Source organism: Hippichthys cyanospilos, chromosome 1 (genome assembly GCF_059441005.1).
Source record: "Hippichthys cyanospilos isolate Australia breed blue-spotted pipefish chromosome 1, RoL_Hcya_1.0, whole genome shotgun sequence".
Classification (NCBI taxonomy): Eukaryota; Metazoa; Chordata; class Actinopteri; order Syngnathiformes; family Syngnathidae; genus Hippichthys; species Hippichthys cyanospilos.
The window spans coordinates 31,660,522-31,676,742 of NC_142369.1; the positions used below are offsets into that span (position 1 = coordinate 31,660,522).

At 39.8% G+C, this 16,221-nt stretch overlaps 1 protein-coding gene across 1 annotated transcript; it reads left to right on the forward strand.

Annotated features, from left to right (window-relative positions):
• Positions 1-1,148: 1,148 nt before the first annotated feature.
• On the forward strand, positions 1,149-7,930 carry npffr1l2 (neuropeptide FF receptor 1 like 2). Its single transcript, XM_088408278.1, has 3 exons — positions 1,149-1,479; positions 4,061-4,160; positions 6,496-7,930. The coding sequence occupies exons 1-3, from the start codon at positions 1,149-1,151 to the stop codon at positions 7,490-7,492; spliced, it is 1,428 nt and encodes a 475-aa protein (XP_088264404.1). The 3' UTR covers positions 7,493-7,930.
• Positions 7,931-16,221: the final 8,291 nt, after the last annotated feature.

Sequence of the window (16,221 nt, forward strand, 5' to 3'; positions counted from 1 at the left end):
CTGATACAACAAGTTCTAAAACTTGGTAAGCTTGGTAACTCTCCTGATCATTTGAATCAGGCAAGCTGAAAGCACGAGCCATAGAAAACAAGCAGGATACAGTTCTCAAGTTTCCAGAGTTCCCGACCCTTGGTCCAGATGATCAGAATGCCCTAATTATTTCTAAAGAGCTGTTTGCTGTCTTCGAAGCAAAGAAGGGGGCATACTGTTTTTAATTCATCATGAGTCCAGATCAAATGAGTTTTGGATCCTAATACAAACAGGGGTCTAGGGCTAGGTTCAAACTGCAGCCAGAAGTGACACAGTGTTGATTTTTTTTCACCGCCTAACTGACTTGAAATCTGATCTTTTCATGGCAGTGTGAACGACGAATTTTTTCAAATGTGACCCAGGCCACTGGGGTATGTGGTACTAAATCCAATAAGTATCCAATCTTTTGTCATGTGACTTAAGTCTGAACTGTCAGGTCGAATTCATCTGACTCACGCATAATTAATAAGCGACAAACATCACAATTATGTTGTAAGCACATTGGAAAAAACAAAACAATAGCGGAAGAGGCAAAGACAACTCAATTAAGGGAGGGCGAGGTCTATTTTGTCTCTCTCACTCTTGTGCAGTGAGCGCTCGGAGCGAGAGAGAGAGAGAGAGAGAGAGAGACTTTATTTGCTGTTGTGTCTCTCTCCCTCTTGTGCAGTGAGCGCTCGGAGCGAGAGAGAGAGAGACCTTATTTGCGCTGTACAAAATGCATTGACAGAAAAAACCTGGCCCTTCCCCTCTTTAATTTACTCCTTAAATTAATAGATTAAAAATATTTTGGCTATGTTATGACAGCCATTTCAACATGGCCAGGTACTTTGGTAAACATGTTACGCTGCCTTTTGTCTGTGACGCAACAATTTCCTCAATGCGCATGCGGGACGGTTTCGGGCCTTTTAGTGTTCAAACACAGGTCACATACATGTCACATTTATTTGAAAATGTGAATGACCTCACCAAAAATAAAAAAAATAAAAAAAATCGCATTTCACCAAAAAATGGAATTGAACTATAAGTCCTGCACTGTAAACCTAACCTATTTATTTATTTATTTATTTATTTAGGTGAGCGTGATCATCTCCACATCCATTTTTATTCTCCAGGAAAGAATGGAAATGCTGGACAACCTGCGAGCTGAAACGGCGGAGATGGGAATTGGATCAGACAACATGTCGGCTAAAATTAGCCAAGAGGAGTCCTTGAATATTACCCTATTCCCCTATTACCAACATTCCTTGTATGTGGCAACCAGCTATATCCTGGCATACCTCTTCATCTTCTTGCTGTGTATGGTGGGGAACATTCTGGTCTGCTTGATCGTCCTGGGAAGCCGTCATATGCGCACAGTCACTAACCTCTTCATTTTAAACTTGGCTGTGAGTGATCTCCTTGTGGGTATCTTTTGCATCCCTACAACACTTGTGGACAACCTCATTACAGGTACCGTAACACCCTATGTAATATACTGTATAACCTTCATAAATCCATTTTTGTGTCTGTCTCAAAAGCACTTCAACATGATACAGCCTAGCCTCTCTCCAGTAGTTCATTTCAATTCCAATGTTTTTGATCTTGGGTGCAGTAGTTTCATCCTTAAGATCTTGCATTGGGAACCACGCGGTTGGAAGTTTGAATCTTGCAACACAAGAATATATAGAAACTTTGAAAACGGAGCCTGGGTGCAGAGATGTTCTTCAATATGGTGAGCAATCCAGAGGTGTCCTTGAGCAAACATTTGGCAGGTGCACATAAACTCTCTGAGTGACATATAGTACAATGCATGCACAGTATACAATAAGAAGTACAACGAGCAAAGCAAACACCTGAAGGCTAAGTAAACACTAATTACACTATGCCATATAGTGTAATGCACGCACCATATACAGTAGGAAGTAGAAGAAAGGAAATAAAACACCCCTGGCGAAATAAACTCCATTGAGTTCGACAGGGAATGATGAATGAATGAAAAGGGAAATGGTAATGGCATTCCTCAACAAATCAATGACTGTGAATAGAAAGAGTAGAAAGACTGGTCTGCTTTGTTCAAATTGAATGAAACGTTACCTTCACTTTTTGAAAGACTGAAAACAGTGTAAATAACATTGAAAAATGGAACACCCCCAATTGGGGTTTCTTTATCAGGGGCATAAACCCCCAGACAACGTAGCTCTTAGAACTGGTTAAGCAAACTGCGGCCCGCGAGCCAGATCCGGCCCGTCTTAGAACGAAGGTGTGGCGTGAATGATTGGGTTCATTTCCACTTGCAATGACAAGCGTGTCAACACCAGATGGCAGAGTAGGCGCAGTGACACGATTATGCAGAGCCTCGAGGAAGAATGAGAGCGCGTGTGAACCAGCCCTTTTCAACTATCACCCTTCTACTGGTCAGAACAGAACCCATCTGCAGCAATGTCAAAGAAAAGTTAACAGTGAAGGCCGGCTTCTTCAGAAAGAATCGACGGGTCCACGGCTGTATGTCTTATTTGCCAAGAAACCGGTGCGGTTTGAAAATAATATACCATCAGCTGTCACTTTTCCATCACGGCGTCTAATTACGCCGGCAAGTTTTCAACACGAGAACGTGGGACTAGCGCTGACAGGTTGGTAGCTAGCTTGCAGGCTCAGCAAAACATCTTTATTTGAGCAAGTACTGTACAAGAAGCAAGCCGGAAGACAAGTATTTCCTGGCATTTGAACACCCATAAAGGCAGCAAGCCTTTCTCTGAAGTGAAGTTTCTTAAAGAGTGCATGGCGGGTCCGCAAGCATTTTATGTGCTGAGAGCAGGAACAAAATTTGAAAGAAAAAAATCCCCCGAAAACTTCTCACGAAGGTCTCGCGATTTTGAAGTCATTGAACACTTACCCGGCAAGCTTAACAAAACATGTCATTTTCATTATATTCTTTGGCACTGAAAGAAAGCAATGATATAAAGGACACCCGTCCACTTTTCATTTTCATCAGCAGGATTAATTAAAATTTTGAAGAGATTTGACTGAGGAGTTTTTGGATATGGAATCCCTGAAAGGAAAAACACACGGAGAGTACCTATTGAACAGCATATCAGCGGTCATACAGAGGCACAAGTTACCTTGGACTGTGCGTGCCAATGTTACTATAGATGGCTCGCCAAATCTGACAGGAAAATACATCAAGATGCTCAAGAGAATTTGGGACAAGACGAAAGAGGACAAGCAGGTGGCAATTTTCCTTCACTGCATCATAATTCACCAGTTAAAACGTGAAAAAAAATATAGGAAATCACTGGATGAGCTGCATGAGGAATTTTGCCATCGCTTTTGTGATTTTGGAAAAATTGACAGGGAACTTTAGTTGGCGTCTTGTCCCGTCTCACAAAACCCGGAAACGGAGCCACGGGAGCTGCAGTTTGAACTGATGGATCTCTAATGTGACATGCAATTATAGGACAAGTTCAACTCTGAAACTGAATGACTTTTATGCTTCATCAAGTGCCGCTAAATTTTCAAACATACAGAGGTGACACAGAGGCTATGCAATACATACAGTATGTGTGTGACCAGACTTTTAGTGTGATAAACAGCAAAAAAGCACCCCTCCGTTCCCAGATAAGTGCTAAACACCTCACCCGAAAAATTTGGGAACCACTGTTCTACACAAATGTGACAATTAAATCGATGCCAACAAAATAATGAGCAAAGACAGATTTATGGATATGTGATTTCTTTCTTTTGTATTTTTTTGTTTTAAAATCTTTATGTTCAAAGCTCTCCCGAAAACTATTTTGATGTTGTCAATAAGGTGTATTAGTGTAATATTAGGAATTTTGAAATTTGATCTATTTTGGAGTACAACTGTGGCATAATAGGCTCCAGCGCACCTGTGACCCTAATGAGGATAAGCAATCAAGATAATGGAATGATTTCTATTCTTCCTGCCATAAATACTGTATTAAGTTCCTCTTAAAAGAGCACGTTTGAGATTTCAAAGAACATTTTTACATTTCTCATTACATTTTCTCAGTCTTTGATTTTCTTTTTACAGGTTGGCCCTTTTCCAACGTCGTGTGCAAGATGAGTGGTTTTGTGCAGGGTGTGTCAGTGTCTGCATCAGTCTTCACATTAGTGGCAATAGCTGTCGAAAGGTTACATTTATTTATTTTACTGATATGCACTGTTTACATGATTTACTTTGTTGAACTGGATTTAAAAGAACGAAAGGAAAAATACATTTATCTTGAAGGTTCCCAAACATACATCTCAACAAAACATACCATTTTTTTGACATGATAATAACCAACCCTGTTATATAATAAATAATAATGTATCAAAAAAGTACACTTCCATGATGAAAAAAAAAATGCAGTTCAAAAATATGTTTCATGTTTATTTGACCAGGGTGGCCCCAATGAGACTGCAGACCTCTTATTCAAGAGAGACCAGACAAAGACTGTAACAAATACCGTAATCCCCCAAATATAAGACACACCAAAATAGAGGCCAAAAGTTTGGGTGCATCCTATTTAAGTCGGGCTTTGACGCACAGACGTGCATTTTGATACTGGCCTTATTCTTACCTAGAGGGACGCTGTGTAAGACTTAGACCGTTTTCATTAAAAAGGAATAAATGATTATAAATTTCAAAAACTTGAAAATAAATGTGTTTTTAATGACCAACAATAAATATGATCCTAGATCTAGCTATCATCAAATGTCATTACATGCGGATGGCACTTTTCCTGTGCCATGTCTTGGCATGGCGGCGTGCGGAGGTGGAAGGAGTGAGACCAAAGATGTAGGACGACGAAAAGATCGTGCTCGAAAGATAGAGTTTCATGACAAAATAAGGCGGTATCTACGCTTGACAAAAAACTGGGCAAAGTAGCAAAATAAACGAGAAACAAAACTTAACTCACGAGAACTGCGATCGCAGACGAGAGAAAAAGGCAGACGCAGGGGGAACCAACACGAATTTGACAGGTGCAACAAACCAAAAACTACTTAAGCTAAATTCAAAAACAGAAAAACCTCGACAGAAGTGACATCCTGAGGCTGCCACGTTTGTTATAGCTATGGACAATGGTACAGTAAATGCAACACCTCCTGTTGTCCCTGCCCCACACATGTGTGTGGGGGGGGGGGGATGACCCGGGGAAATATTGCAATAAAATAAGAATCTTCATCTTTAGTTTATTGCTTCAGGCACTTTGATGCACTTGGTTATCTTGAGCTGTTTTAGACTAAGCCGTAACCCGTATAAACGCTGTAAAAAATACATTACGGTTGTTGAACGTTTCTGCTTTTTTACTTTACTTTTACATTTCTATAGAGATAATATTCTTATTCGTCATCAGTGTCGGCGTCGAGTGGGGGGGGCGCGGAAAGTTTTCTAAGGGCGGGGTCTTGGCAAAATATAATTGAGAAGCACTGCCGTAACGAGCTAGAGGAGGGGGACGTCAGTTGACTGTTAGCATCGGCCCGTTGCAGCTAAAAGCACTTGTGTAACTGAGCTCGTCACGGCACTACTTTCAATAAGAGAAGCGGACAGACTGAACCAAGGTCCGAGTCCATCCTCGTTCAAAGGCAAGAATATTACCCAAACCGAGAGGAAAAAGTGATGTCTTCAGCTGATTCAATTAAGCGTGCACCGGTTAGTGAACACGTAAACTCATTTGACTCCTTTATTCCTTGCATTCTTTTGGCATGTAGTGTACACACAATCCTAAACTTGGTGAAACACGGATGCTGCTCAACCTCGGGTATTTATGGCAAATTGAACTCAAACCGCGTCGTGAGAAAAAGGAAAAACAACAGCTGACCACTCACACTGTGGTAAACCTGAAACTTAACCCGTAACAAATATATAATTTACAGATATGAACCCAATAAAATATGAGGAGTTTACCAAAGATGAGATTTATTCTGTTTTACTATGGTTTTACATGTATTATTGTATTACATACAAAGTGTTGGTACGTCTTATATGCGGTAACAATACGTAGCAAAATTTGACCCCAAAATTAAAGTTGTGTCTTATACACAGATGCATCTTATATCTGGGAAAGTTGGGTACATTTTAGAATTACCAGCTTGAGCAGCGGAGGCGAGACATTTGTATGACGTTACAGTCTTGGTCGAGTGAGCGCAAGTGTCTTGGGTCATTATTTAATTCCAATTTTTGTCTTTTGTAGAGAACTTTCCTTCGCAACAGGAGACAATATTTTTCCGACGAGGCATTTCATTACTTTTTGCAAAAAGACACCGGCTGTAAATGGAGGAAATGAAATGTGTGACAATCCCAAGACAATACAAATCTATTTCGTAACCTGTAACTCTCAAAACGGAATAGGAAAGACAATTCACACCAAAAAATGGGCGTAAAAAAAGCTTTGGTTGGACTTCTGGCAAAGAAATTGATCACATCTTACTCTTTATTGAAGTAATTCTTTTTGTAACACCCACTCTTTTTTTCTCCAACAGGTTTCGCTGCATAGTGTATCTGCACAATAAGTCGACCATAGTCACTGCCAAGGCAGCTGTTGTTTTTATCTGGCTGCTGGCAATGGCGATGATGTGTCCAGCAGCAGTTGCATTGACTGTGGAGGAAGTTCCTTTGCACTACATGGTCTACAATAATGACAATAACCACACATTACCCCTATACACATGCTATGAAAACTTCGCCAACCCAAAGATGACTAAGGTTTACACTGCAGTTCTTTTTGCTCATATCTACCTGGTTCCATTGGTGGTCATTACACTTATGTATGGTACCATTGGTGCCAAACTATGCTCATCTATGGTTGTAAATAGAATGCCGCAGGAAGCCAACAACACCCAGATGAGGGCTAGGAGACAGGGTAAGCCAGTGTTCTCACAGAAAAAGATTCAGGCGATTAAGATGCTAATCATTGTGACCTTGTTCTTCATGCTGTCCTGGTTACCACTCTGGACGCTTATGATGATGTCAGACTATGCACGCTTGGAAAGAGACCAACTAGAACTATTAAACAGCTACATCTTCCCCTTTGCTCATTGGCTGGCTTTTGCCAACTCCAGCATCAACCCCATAATCTATGGCTATTACAATGAGAACTTTAAAAGAGGATTCCAGGCCGTGTGCCATACTTCGAGCTTCTCAAGTCTAGTGCATTGGCATGGCTGGAGGAGGATTACAACATGTCTTAGGAGCCGAAGGTCTGCGCAAGAACCTTTAGAAGGTACTGATTACAGAAATAGCTGTGGCGATAACAACCACAGGTCATTTGGAGCGAGAAACAGAGTTCGCGATGACAAGTCAAACAATGGCAATCGGAAGCTGAACAGGAGTACTAGGGTGGGTGTGGGGGTCCGATCAGGGAGGAGCGCTTCACATCAAGGGATAGAAATGGCAACGATGAAAAAGGCCGGCCGCAATGAGGCATTGGCCAAGGCCAGCCCGCTGTCGATCTCACTCTATCAAGCCTGGGATAACTGATTCATTTAGCATAGACCAATGTGTACTGGTAAAACTTAAAACGCTGGATGTAACTCGTTGACTCGAAGACTTACAACTGTTATAATTTGTTGCGTTTCCCATCTGCATTACAAGTTACAACCATTACATTTAAAACAATTGTTCATTTCCTAGTTCGTTAAAGATTGCGGGCGCATGGAGGAAAATTTATTCCAATAAAATCATGGTATACATTTATGCAGTGGTGGCCTGTCACGGCCAGCAAGGCCTTCTCTTCTGGCCTAACATAAACTGACATCGTTATCATAACTATTACAAACTACAAAAATTATAATAACTACAGTGGGCCTCGTGTTACGAGATTAATACGTTCCGCGGTTGGGCTCGTAAGGCGAATTCACCGTATGGCGGGCAATCCAAACCTATGTTAAATAGCTGATGCATTTACAACCCTCAGGTAAAAACATCAAAATTGTACATACATATTAAAAATTGGTATCAAAATAGTATAGTGAGTGCTATGTATATATACATGTATACAATCAGAAAACATCATAAACTAAAAAAAAATATAGAAAGGATTTACTGTATTTACCTTTGAGTGCCGTTTGTTATGCCCATATTCCCTGGTAAGGGTAGCCTAGGCTAGGCTAGTTTCGTATTTCTTGATTATCTCCAGCATCATTTCCATATAAGGAAATGAAATCGTCTTCTTACTTTTCTCTTTAACATCACTAGCAATCTTGGGACCCATGGCTAAACCATTCAAGTTTAAATTAAGCAGTAAAATGCACTATAAATACGGTTTTGTAACCACTCACGATAGAACAAAGCTTTACATTCCGCCATTTTGAAATGAGTGAGGCCGACCAATAGCAGACCAGCATTGTAGTGACGCATTGCATGGAGGCATTGACGGCAACAGACGCCTGCAGATGGAGACAAAACAACACAAATACAGCCAAGCCCCTTGGGTCATGACAGTTGTTTTTGTCGCAAAGTGGGGAGAATACTGTGAAGAGGGAATGAAAAAAATTCCATATATATGTGTGTGTATATATATGTGTGTGTATATATATGTGTGTGTGTATATATATATATATATATATATATATACAGTGGTACCTCGGTACTCGACCATAATCCGTTCTGAGGTGGTGGTCGAGCACCGATTTGTTCGAACACCGAAACCATTTTTCCCATAAGAAATAATGGAAAGTATGTGTGCACAAGTAAATGTGCACAAGCAGTACATGATAAAGATAAAGATAAAGATAAAGATAAATAAAGCATTATAAACCATTTTGTATAATTTACTTACGTTTTGGAGAGTGGTTGATGGCATACAGGAATGGATGTGGAGAGGACGGGAGGGAGTTACTCCTTCCATGATGACGCTAGCTAACTGCGACGCGAGGTACACCGCGTTCATATTTTGCTATAATTTCCTTCTTCGGTTCAATAGTGGTCCTCATTGTTTTCCTCTTTGCCTTCCCCTTATCACTGTCTTTCTTTGGACCCATTATTAAGGGCTAGAGCAACACGAAAAAGTTTAAATCCGGGAAGAAATACTCGAACAAACGTCTTACTCCGCTGGCGGTCTGAGTTGAACTGGCGCTTACCCGTTGGCCGAAAAGAGCCGAGGAGCGCGTTCGGGTCGGCTCGGCTCGGCTCGTCGAGAACCGAAAATCTGATCGAGGTCCGATGCATTACCTACTTGATTTTTTTGGTCGAGCACCGATTTGGTCGAGTATAGAGGCGTTCGAGGACCGAGGTACCACTGTATATATATATATATATATATATATATATATATATATATATATACACACACACACACACACACACACACATATCTATGTACATTCCGGGGTTGGGATCGTAAGGCGAAATCGGCGTATGGCGGGCAATAGAAACCTATGGAAATTAGCTAATGCATGCAAAATCCCATTTAAAAACATTCAAATTGAATATGCATATTAAAAATTAGAAACTAAATAGTATAGTAAGTGCTACTCATATATGATATACATGTTTACAATTAAATATCATCATAAATAAAAATATTTAAAGGAAAAATGACATTTTATTTACCTTTGAGTGACGTTGACTTGGGCTACTTGCGACCATAATAACTCGCGAGGGTAGCCTAGCTAGGCCTTCTTCGGATTTCTTGAATACCTCCAGCTTCGTTTCCATACTAATCATCTTCTTACTTTTACCTTTGACATCACTAGGAATCCTGGGACCCATGGCTAATCAATTAAAGTTGGAATTAAGCACTAAAATGCACAACAAATACTTTATTGTAAGCACTCACAAAAGATCAAGTCTGTAGCGTGTCGCCATCTTAGTGACACCGTGGCGCCGACCAAAAGCAGACCCGCATCTTACTGATGCGTTGCAGCGCAGGCAGTTTGAAAAAAAAAAGCCTGAAGAGAAAGGCAAAACAACAAAAACACAGCCAACCCCACAAGTCATGACAGTTCTTGATGCATGTGCCAAGTAGTGAATTTAACCAATCTCCTTTATTCACTCAACTGAATATTTCTCCACAGCTTGGTGGTACTGTCAAGTGACTATTGTCACATTGACTGCAGGCTGTTTGCAATTTTAATGATAAAGATGCAGCAAGATAAACATTCAAGTCAGTAGAATGATATTTCAGTAAGCAAAAAGGGGTGTGGCCGGCTGACGGACGTATGACGTAATGTCTATCCCACTGAAGGCGGATAAAATTTGGAATTCTGACATTTTGGATTCTACATTTTTTTTTAGCATTTTTTTTCAGTGCTGACGAAGTGCCCACCTCTGGGTACCAGTAATGCTCAGAAGAACTGGGGGCTGTTACCCCCAAACTGGATGGATGGCTCCAGCTGATACTCGGAACATCTGACATCTTCATGCAGAGAGTGTATTACTTGGAGGAGCTAAAATCCTGCACAAAACGCTCAAGCTCCCAGGCTTTTTGTAGAAGACCCAAGCTTGAAGGAGATACCTACCGCCCAGGTGGGCGAGGAAACAATTACTTTTACACTTTGTACTGTACATAAATTTTTTTTTTTAAAAAAACCTGGTGAATGTTTCACAGGTATCCAATAAGAGAACTATTTAATCTCCTGCCTCAAAGACATACCACTCAATTCGGTTGATACTCTCAGGAGGTATTAAATAAAAAAAAAAATGTTACAGTATTTGTTCTTTGCAACTATAGTACACTATGATTACATAGTGTATGAAGAAATAAACAAAGTCTGACATGATTAGAACAAACTGTAACTACAAAATGAGATTCCACCTGATTTCAGGGATTACTAATCTATTTAAACATCAAAGGAATTCTGATGTTTCACACTTAGATTAGGATTTGTGATTGTGTATTATATATATTTATTAGGGCATGAACACCCAAGTGTGTTTATCAAATCACCCTAGAAATGGTGTTGGCTGCTTTGCTTTTACTTTGTGCAGTTTGTTGTGACGCCGACCAGTGTTATTACAATTTGCTGTAAATGTGAACGCTGCACTTTATATACCTGTGGTACTGCTAGTAGCTAGTACAACTGTGTGGTATTGCAGCAATAATATAGTTGCAAGTTGTTATCTGAATGTATGTATTCTCTTGTTCCTTCACTGTTTAGAGTATATCTTGTTTGTCTTTAAATTACTGTTCATGTTGAAGTATTTTTTTGATCACTGTCTTTGACATTGTTGGCGGCAAAACCATAAGATCCTCAACACACATACAAGAGCACGCACACTGTGCAATAAAGTGTGTACAACTGTATATTTGTAAAAGAAATTGATGACTTGTTTTGCACCAGCTTCCATGTTATTTATTGCCACATAGTGGCAAATGTATGGGATGCACATGTATTTCAGATGATATAACAGTATGAATTGACTGGCAAACGTATTCACAAAGGTTTAATCGAAAGACAAAAAAATGCTGATTCCAAAAATGAATGTAGTTGATTGGATTTCATGTGATTGTTTTAAAAATAAAATCTAAATCATCTGAAATTTTTGGGACATATGTTTTTGGCGTCCTTTCACTGAAGCTTTTGCCACTTGTTCCTTGTTGAAGCTCATTTAGGTTTGATGGTGTCTGGAAAGTACCTACACTAAGCAACCCAGTCTTCGTCTCACCAAAGATCAGATTCTCAGCAGGCTTTAGTTCTGAATTTTAACTGAGCAAGCATGGAACAGTTCCATTTTTAACCAGATTCTTTTGCCCGTTGGTGACTTTGACCAGTATCACAGGCAACGATCTTAACCTAACATTTGGTACAGTATCCTCTTCTTTGACCTTCGAATCGCAATTCAACAGCACACACACTGCAATGAAAAATACAGTAATGTGTGCATACCGTGCACTGACACAGCACCACTCATGAAACTTCGAGATCTGACGTTTGCAAGGGAACCAATCTTCTGAATAGCTCTTCACTGCCGAGTCTTTATAAAGGGCCGTTCTGGCTTTACCTCTGGAAAACGCACAAAAAAAGGAAATGCACATGTGAACTACACTGCTCACTGCTTTAGTGTTTTGTGTCATGGAAGGAAAGCATGTGATTACAAAAAGCCACGGATGAGGTCGAAGGGAGGAGGAGTAAACAACCACAGTTCGCCTAAGAGGCAAGTGGGTGGCTGGCGGCAAGATTCGATAGATGTGATAGCTCTTGCCAAAGCGTCTCAGGTGCAGTCCGCGCAAATGTGCTGGCCAATGCATTTAAAGTCCACTTTATAGTTGTTTTGTTCAAAACAACAACAACAACAACAAAAATGTATACTTTTCCATATGTCAAAGTGAAGCAACGTTTAGCACAACCCCCATCATACCTTATGTACTTCCTAAGAAATGAATTCATCCCCTTTTATTAAAAATTATATTAGAAATAAAAAATATTCAACGACCCACCGTTTATACAACTACTGTATGACATCAATCGCAATATTGTATATCACTAATCCCGGTGTTTGAGTGTTTGTGTTTGAGTAAAACAGTGACGTTTTAAAACGTGGGGGGAAAAAAGACACTACAAGAGCCAGTTTTTTTTTACTTCTTTTCAGTGAAAGAATCATGAATTAATGGTCCCTTTAAAGTCTAAGGGTGGAATATTTTGAGTTTTACCAGTGTTCTGTGAAGGTTAGCACACACATTACAGGTCACAGAGAGACCTATCTGAGAGAACGCATTAACAAATACAATTCACCATTGGTTTCAGCGCATAATAGCGCGGAACCTACAAAGCTGAGGCAAATATGTGAATGCTGCTTAGTTACCCCGGGTTTCCGCTGAGATAAAGAAAATCAAAACACAACTCTTCCCAGTCAAGTACAATGTTGGACAGCTATCCAGCAGTGTCAGGAAAGTTACTTCAAAACTGAAAAGCATTATTTCTTACTTATTACTGTCATTTCAAAGTACCGTAATTATTTACATTATAGACTACTGTATTTGAAATGTAATGCATTAGACTACTATTGCATTACTTTTGTATTACTCTCATCAGTATAGCTGGAAACATGGATTTGCCATTCTACATAAATGTAGATAAATATGCTCATCACACATCCAGTGGACACCACTTTTAGGCAAAAATGCATTGTAATAGATTCAGTAACTCTATTACTTAAATACAGTCTTACTATTTTTTGTGTGTGTAATATTTTACACTCCCACATCACAGCAAAAATTAATGCATTACAATAATTACATTACTTTTGCAATACTGTACGTTACATTACTCGCCACACTGTGATCCAGCCACACAGGATTAGCAAGTATTAACACAACTCAAGCAGCCGGCCATCTGCGATAGAGGGAAAAGCTAAAAGCTAAAGGTAATTTCTTGTTGTACCGCAATGCTTTTGCTGGCATTTTCTTGTGTGTTTGTTGGATGAACTCCAATGTGTAGAATAAACTGCTGCGTGGAGCAAACGCGAACCCCCAATTCCCCCCCCCCCCCCCCCCCCTCTTATTTACGATTGGCAAACAAACCATCCATTTCCTTTTTTTCCTGTTTATATTCACGACTGACATACAAACCAGAAACTTGCCCGAGTGCACACAGGACACAAACTGACACCCAAAACGTGATCTGAATTACGTTGATGAAAGTTTTTCTCCTACGCTTTCCGTGGATAAAACAAACATGATTACCCCCATCTGGTTGGCACTCACCATGTAATATAAATAGCAATTAGTAGACGTACGAATATATAAATAAATGAAAACAAAATCGAAGGACAGTTCTTGGCCCAATGAGGGAAGCGCATTCTGATGTGTCACTGAAAGCAACGTGTGAGACTCAAGTGAAAAGTGTGCTTGACCTGATATTCTTGTTTGATTTAGGATCTGTCTTGTGCAGTTTTCTGTATTTACAAGAATTTATACACAGCACATACAGTATGAGATTCTGTACAGGACAAATCAATTCAATTTATTATCAACCAAAGTAACATACCTCTAATTTTAGCCCTAACTGACGAGCTATGTTCAAACATTTTTTCTCTGCGCATGAAGCAAATCACAAGAGACTCATGGGCTAGCACACATTTTCTGGATAGTTGACTATTTGCTGTGTGTGTGTGTGTGTGTGTGTGTGTGTGTGTGTGTGTGTGTGTGTGTGTGTGTGTGTGTGTGTGTGCGTGGGTGTATACACTGCTCACAAAAATTAAAGGAGCACTTTAAAGGACACATTTGATACATCAGATCGCAATATGAAGTTGGATATCTATACAAATAACGACAGGGCAGAGTCTTAGGAACAAAAGGAGGCCAAGTCTTTTCATGGAAATAAAAGTTTTAAGCATACAGAGGGCTCAATTGTGTTGACACCATAAAAACAGAGTGAAATAAAGATGTGGCAGAAAGCTCCATTTTTCCCAAAACGTAATTTCTGCAACTCAAATCGCTTTTCAGTATTTCGTGTGGCCCCCACGAGCTTGTATGCATGCTTGGCAACGTCGCGACATGCTTCTAATGAGACTACTGATGGCGTCTTGTGGCATTTCCCCCCAGATCTGTGTGAGGGCATCCCTGAGCTGTTGTACAATCTGAGGAGCAACCTGTCAAGCGCCTAATGGACCGAAACATAAAGTCCCAGAGATGTTCTATTGGTTTTAAGTCAGGGGATCGTGAAGGCCATTCAATTATTTCAATTCCTTCATCCTCCAGGTACCACCTTCATACTCTTGCCACGTGAGGCCGGGCTTTGTCGTGCATTAGGAGGAAACCCGGACCTACTGCACCAGCGTAGGGTCTGACAATGGGTTCTTCTCGATTTCATCTCGATACCATATGGCAGTCAGAGCATCATTTCCTAGGCAGTAGAGGTCTGTGCTTCCCTCCATGGATATGCCTCTCCAGACCATCACTAACCCACCGCCAAACCTGCCATGTTGAACGACGTTGCAGGCAGCATAACGTTCTCCTTGTCTTCTCCAGAATCTTTCACGTCTGTCACAGGTGCTCAGGGTGAAGCTGCTCTCGCACAGTGGCAGACTTGCCAATTCAGGTGTTCTTGAGCAAATGCCAGTTGAGCTCCACGGTGCTGGGTAGTGAGCACAGGGTCCACTACAGGACGTTGGGCCCTCAGGCCACCTTAGTGAAGTCTGTTCCTGATTGTTAGGGAAGAGACATTCACACCAGTGGCCCTCTGGAGGTCATACTGTAGGGCACGAGCAGTGCTCAGCCTGTTCCGCCTTGCACAAAGGAGCAGGTATCGGTCCTGCTGAGGGGTTGAGGACCTTCTGTGGCCCTGTCCAGCTCTCAGAGAATAACCACCAGTCTCCTGAAATCTCATCCATGTTATGGAGATTGTGCTAGGAGACCCATTAAACCTTCTTGCTGCAGAACATGTGGATGTGCAATTCTGGAAAAGTTGGACAACCTGTGCAGCTTCTGTGTGGTTAAGGAATCGCCTCATACTACCACTAGAGATAAATACGCAAGCCAAAATCAGCACGAGTGGAAAACCAGCCAAAAAAGAGTAAGAGGGAGAAACTTGAAATGACCTCCACATGTAAAACCAGTCCTGTTTTGAGGGTTTTCTGATTGTTGCCACTGAACTGCACCTGTTGTTAATTCAATGAACATATATATATATATATATAATATACATATATATATATATATATATATATATATATATATATATATATATATATATATATATAATATACATATATATATATATATATATATATATAATATACATATATATATATATATATATATATATATATATATATATATATATATAATATACATATATATATATATATCTATATATATATATATATATATATACATATCTATATATATACATATATATATACATATCTATCTACATATCTATCTATATATATATATATATATAATATATATATATATAATATATATATATATATATATATATATATATATATATATATATATATATATATATATATATATATATATATATATATATGCGCGCGACCATCAACTAATGAGGGCATGAGTTTTAATCTACTGTTTACACAATGCAATTTCAGCTCATGAAATCATGAGTGAAATACAGCGCAGACAATGACCACCCAGCTTACTCTAGCACTCAGCTAGTTATTCCTGGGTGCTTGTATGTATGATTACTGCTGGGTTAAAAAGTGTGGGCACCCCTGATTTAGATCCATTCTTTAACCTAAAACTGTCCAAAATCCCTGATTCAAGACTCTCTACAGTAGTTAATAGAGTTCTGTAG

Coding starts and splice junctions, on each gene's coding strand:
- npffr1l2 (XM_088408278.1), top strand. CDS start 1,149: ATGGAAATGCTGGACAACCTGCGAGCTGAAACGGCGGAGATGGGAATT. Junction 1,480..4,060: donor TGTGGACAACCTCATTACAG/GTACCGTAACAC, acceptor TTCTTTTTACAG/GTTGGCCCTTTTCCAACGTC. Junction 4,161..6,495: donor GTGGCAATAGCTGTCGAAAG/GTTACATTTATT, acceptor TTTCTCCAACAG/GTTTCGCTGCATAGTGTATC.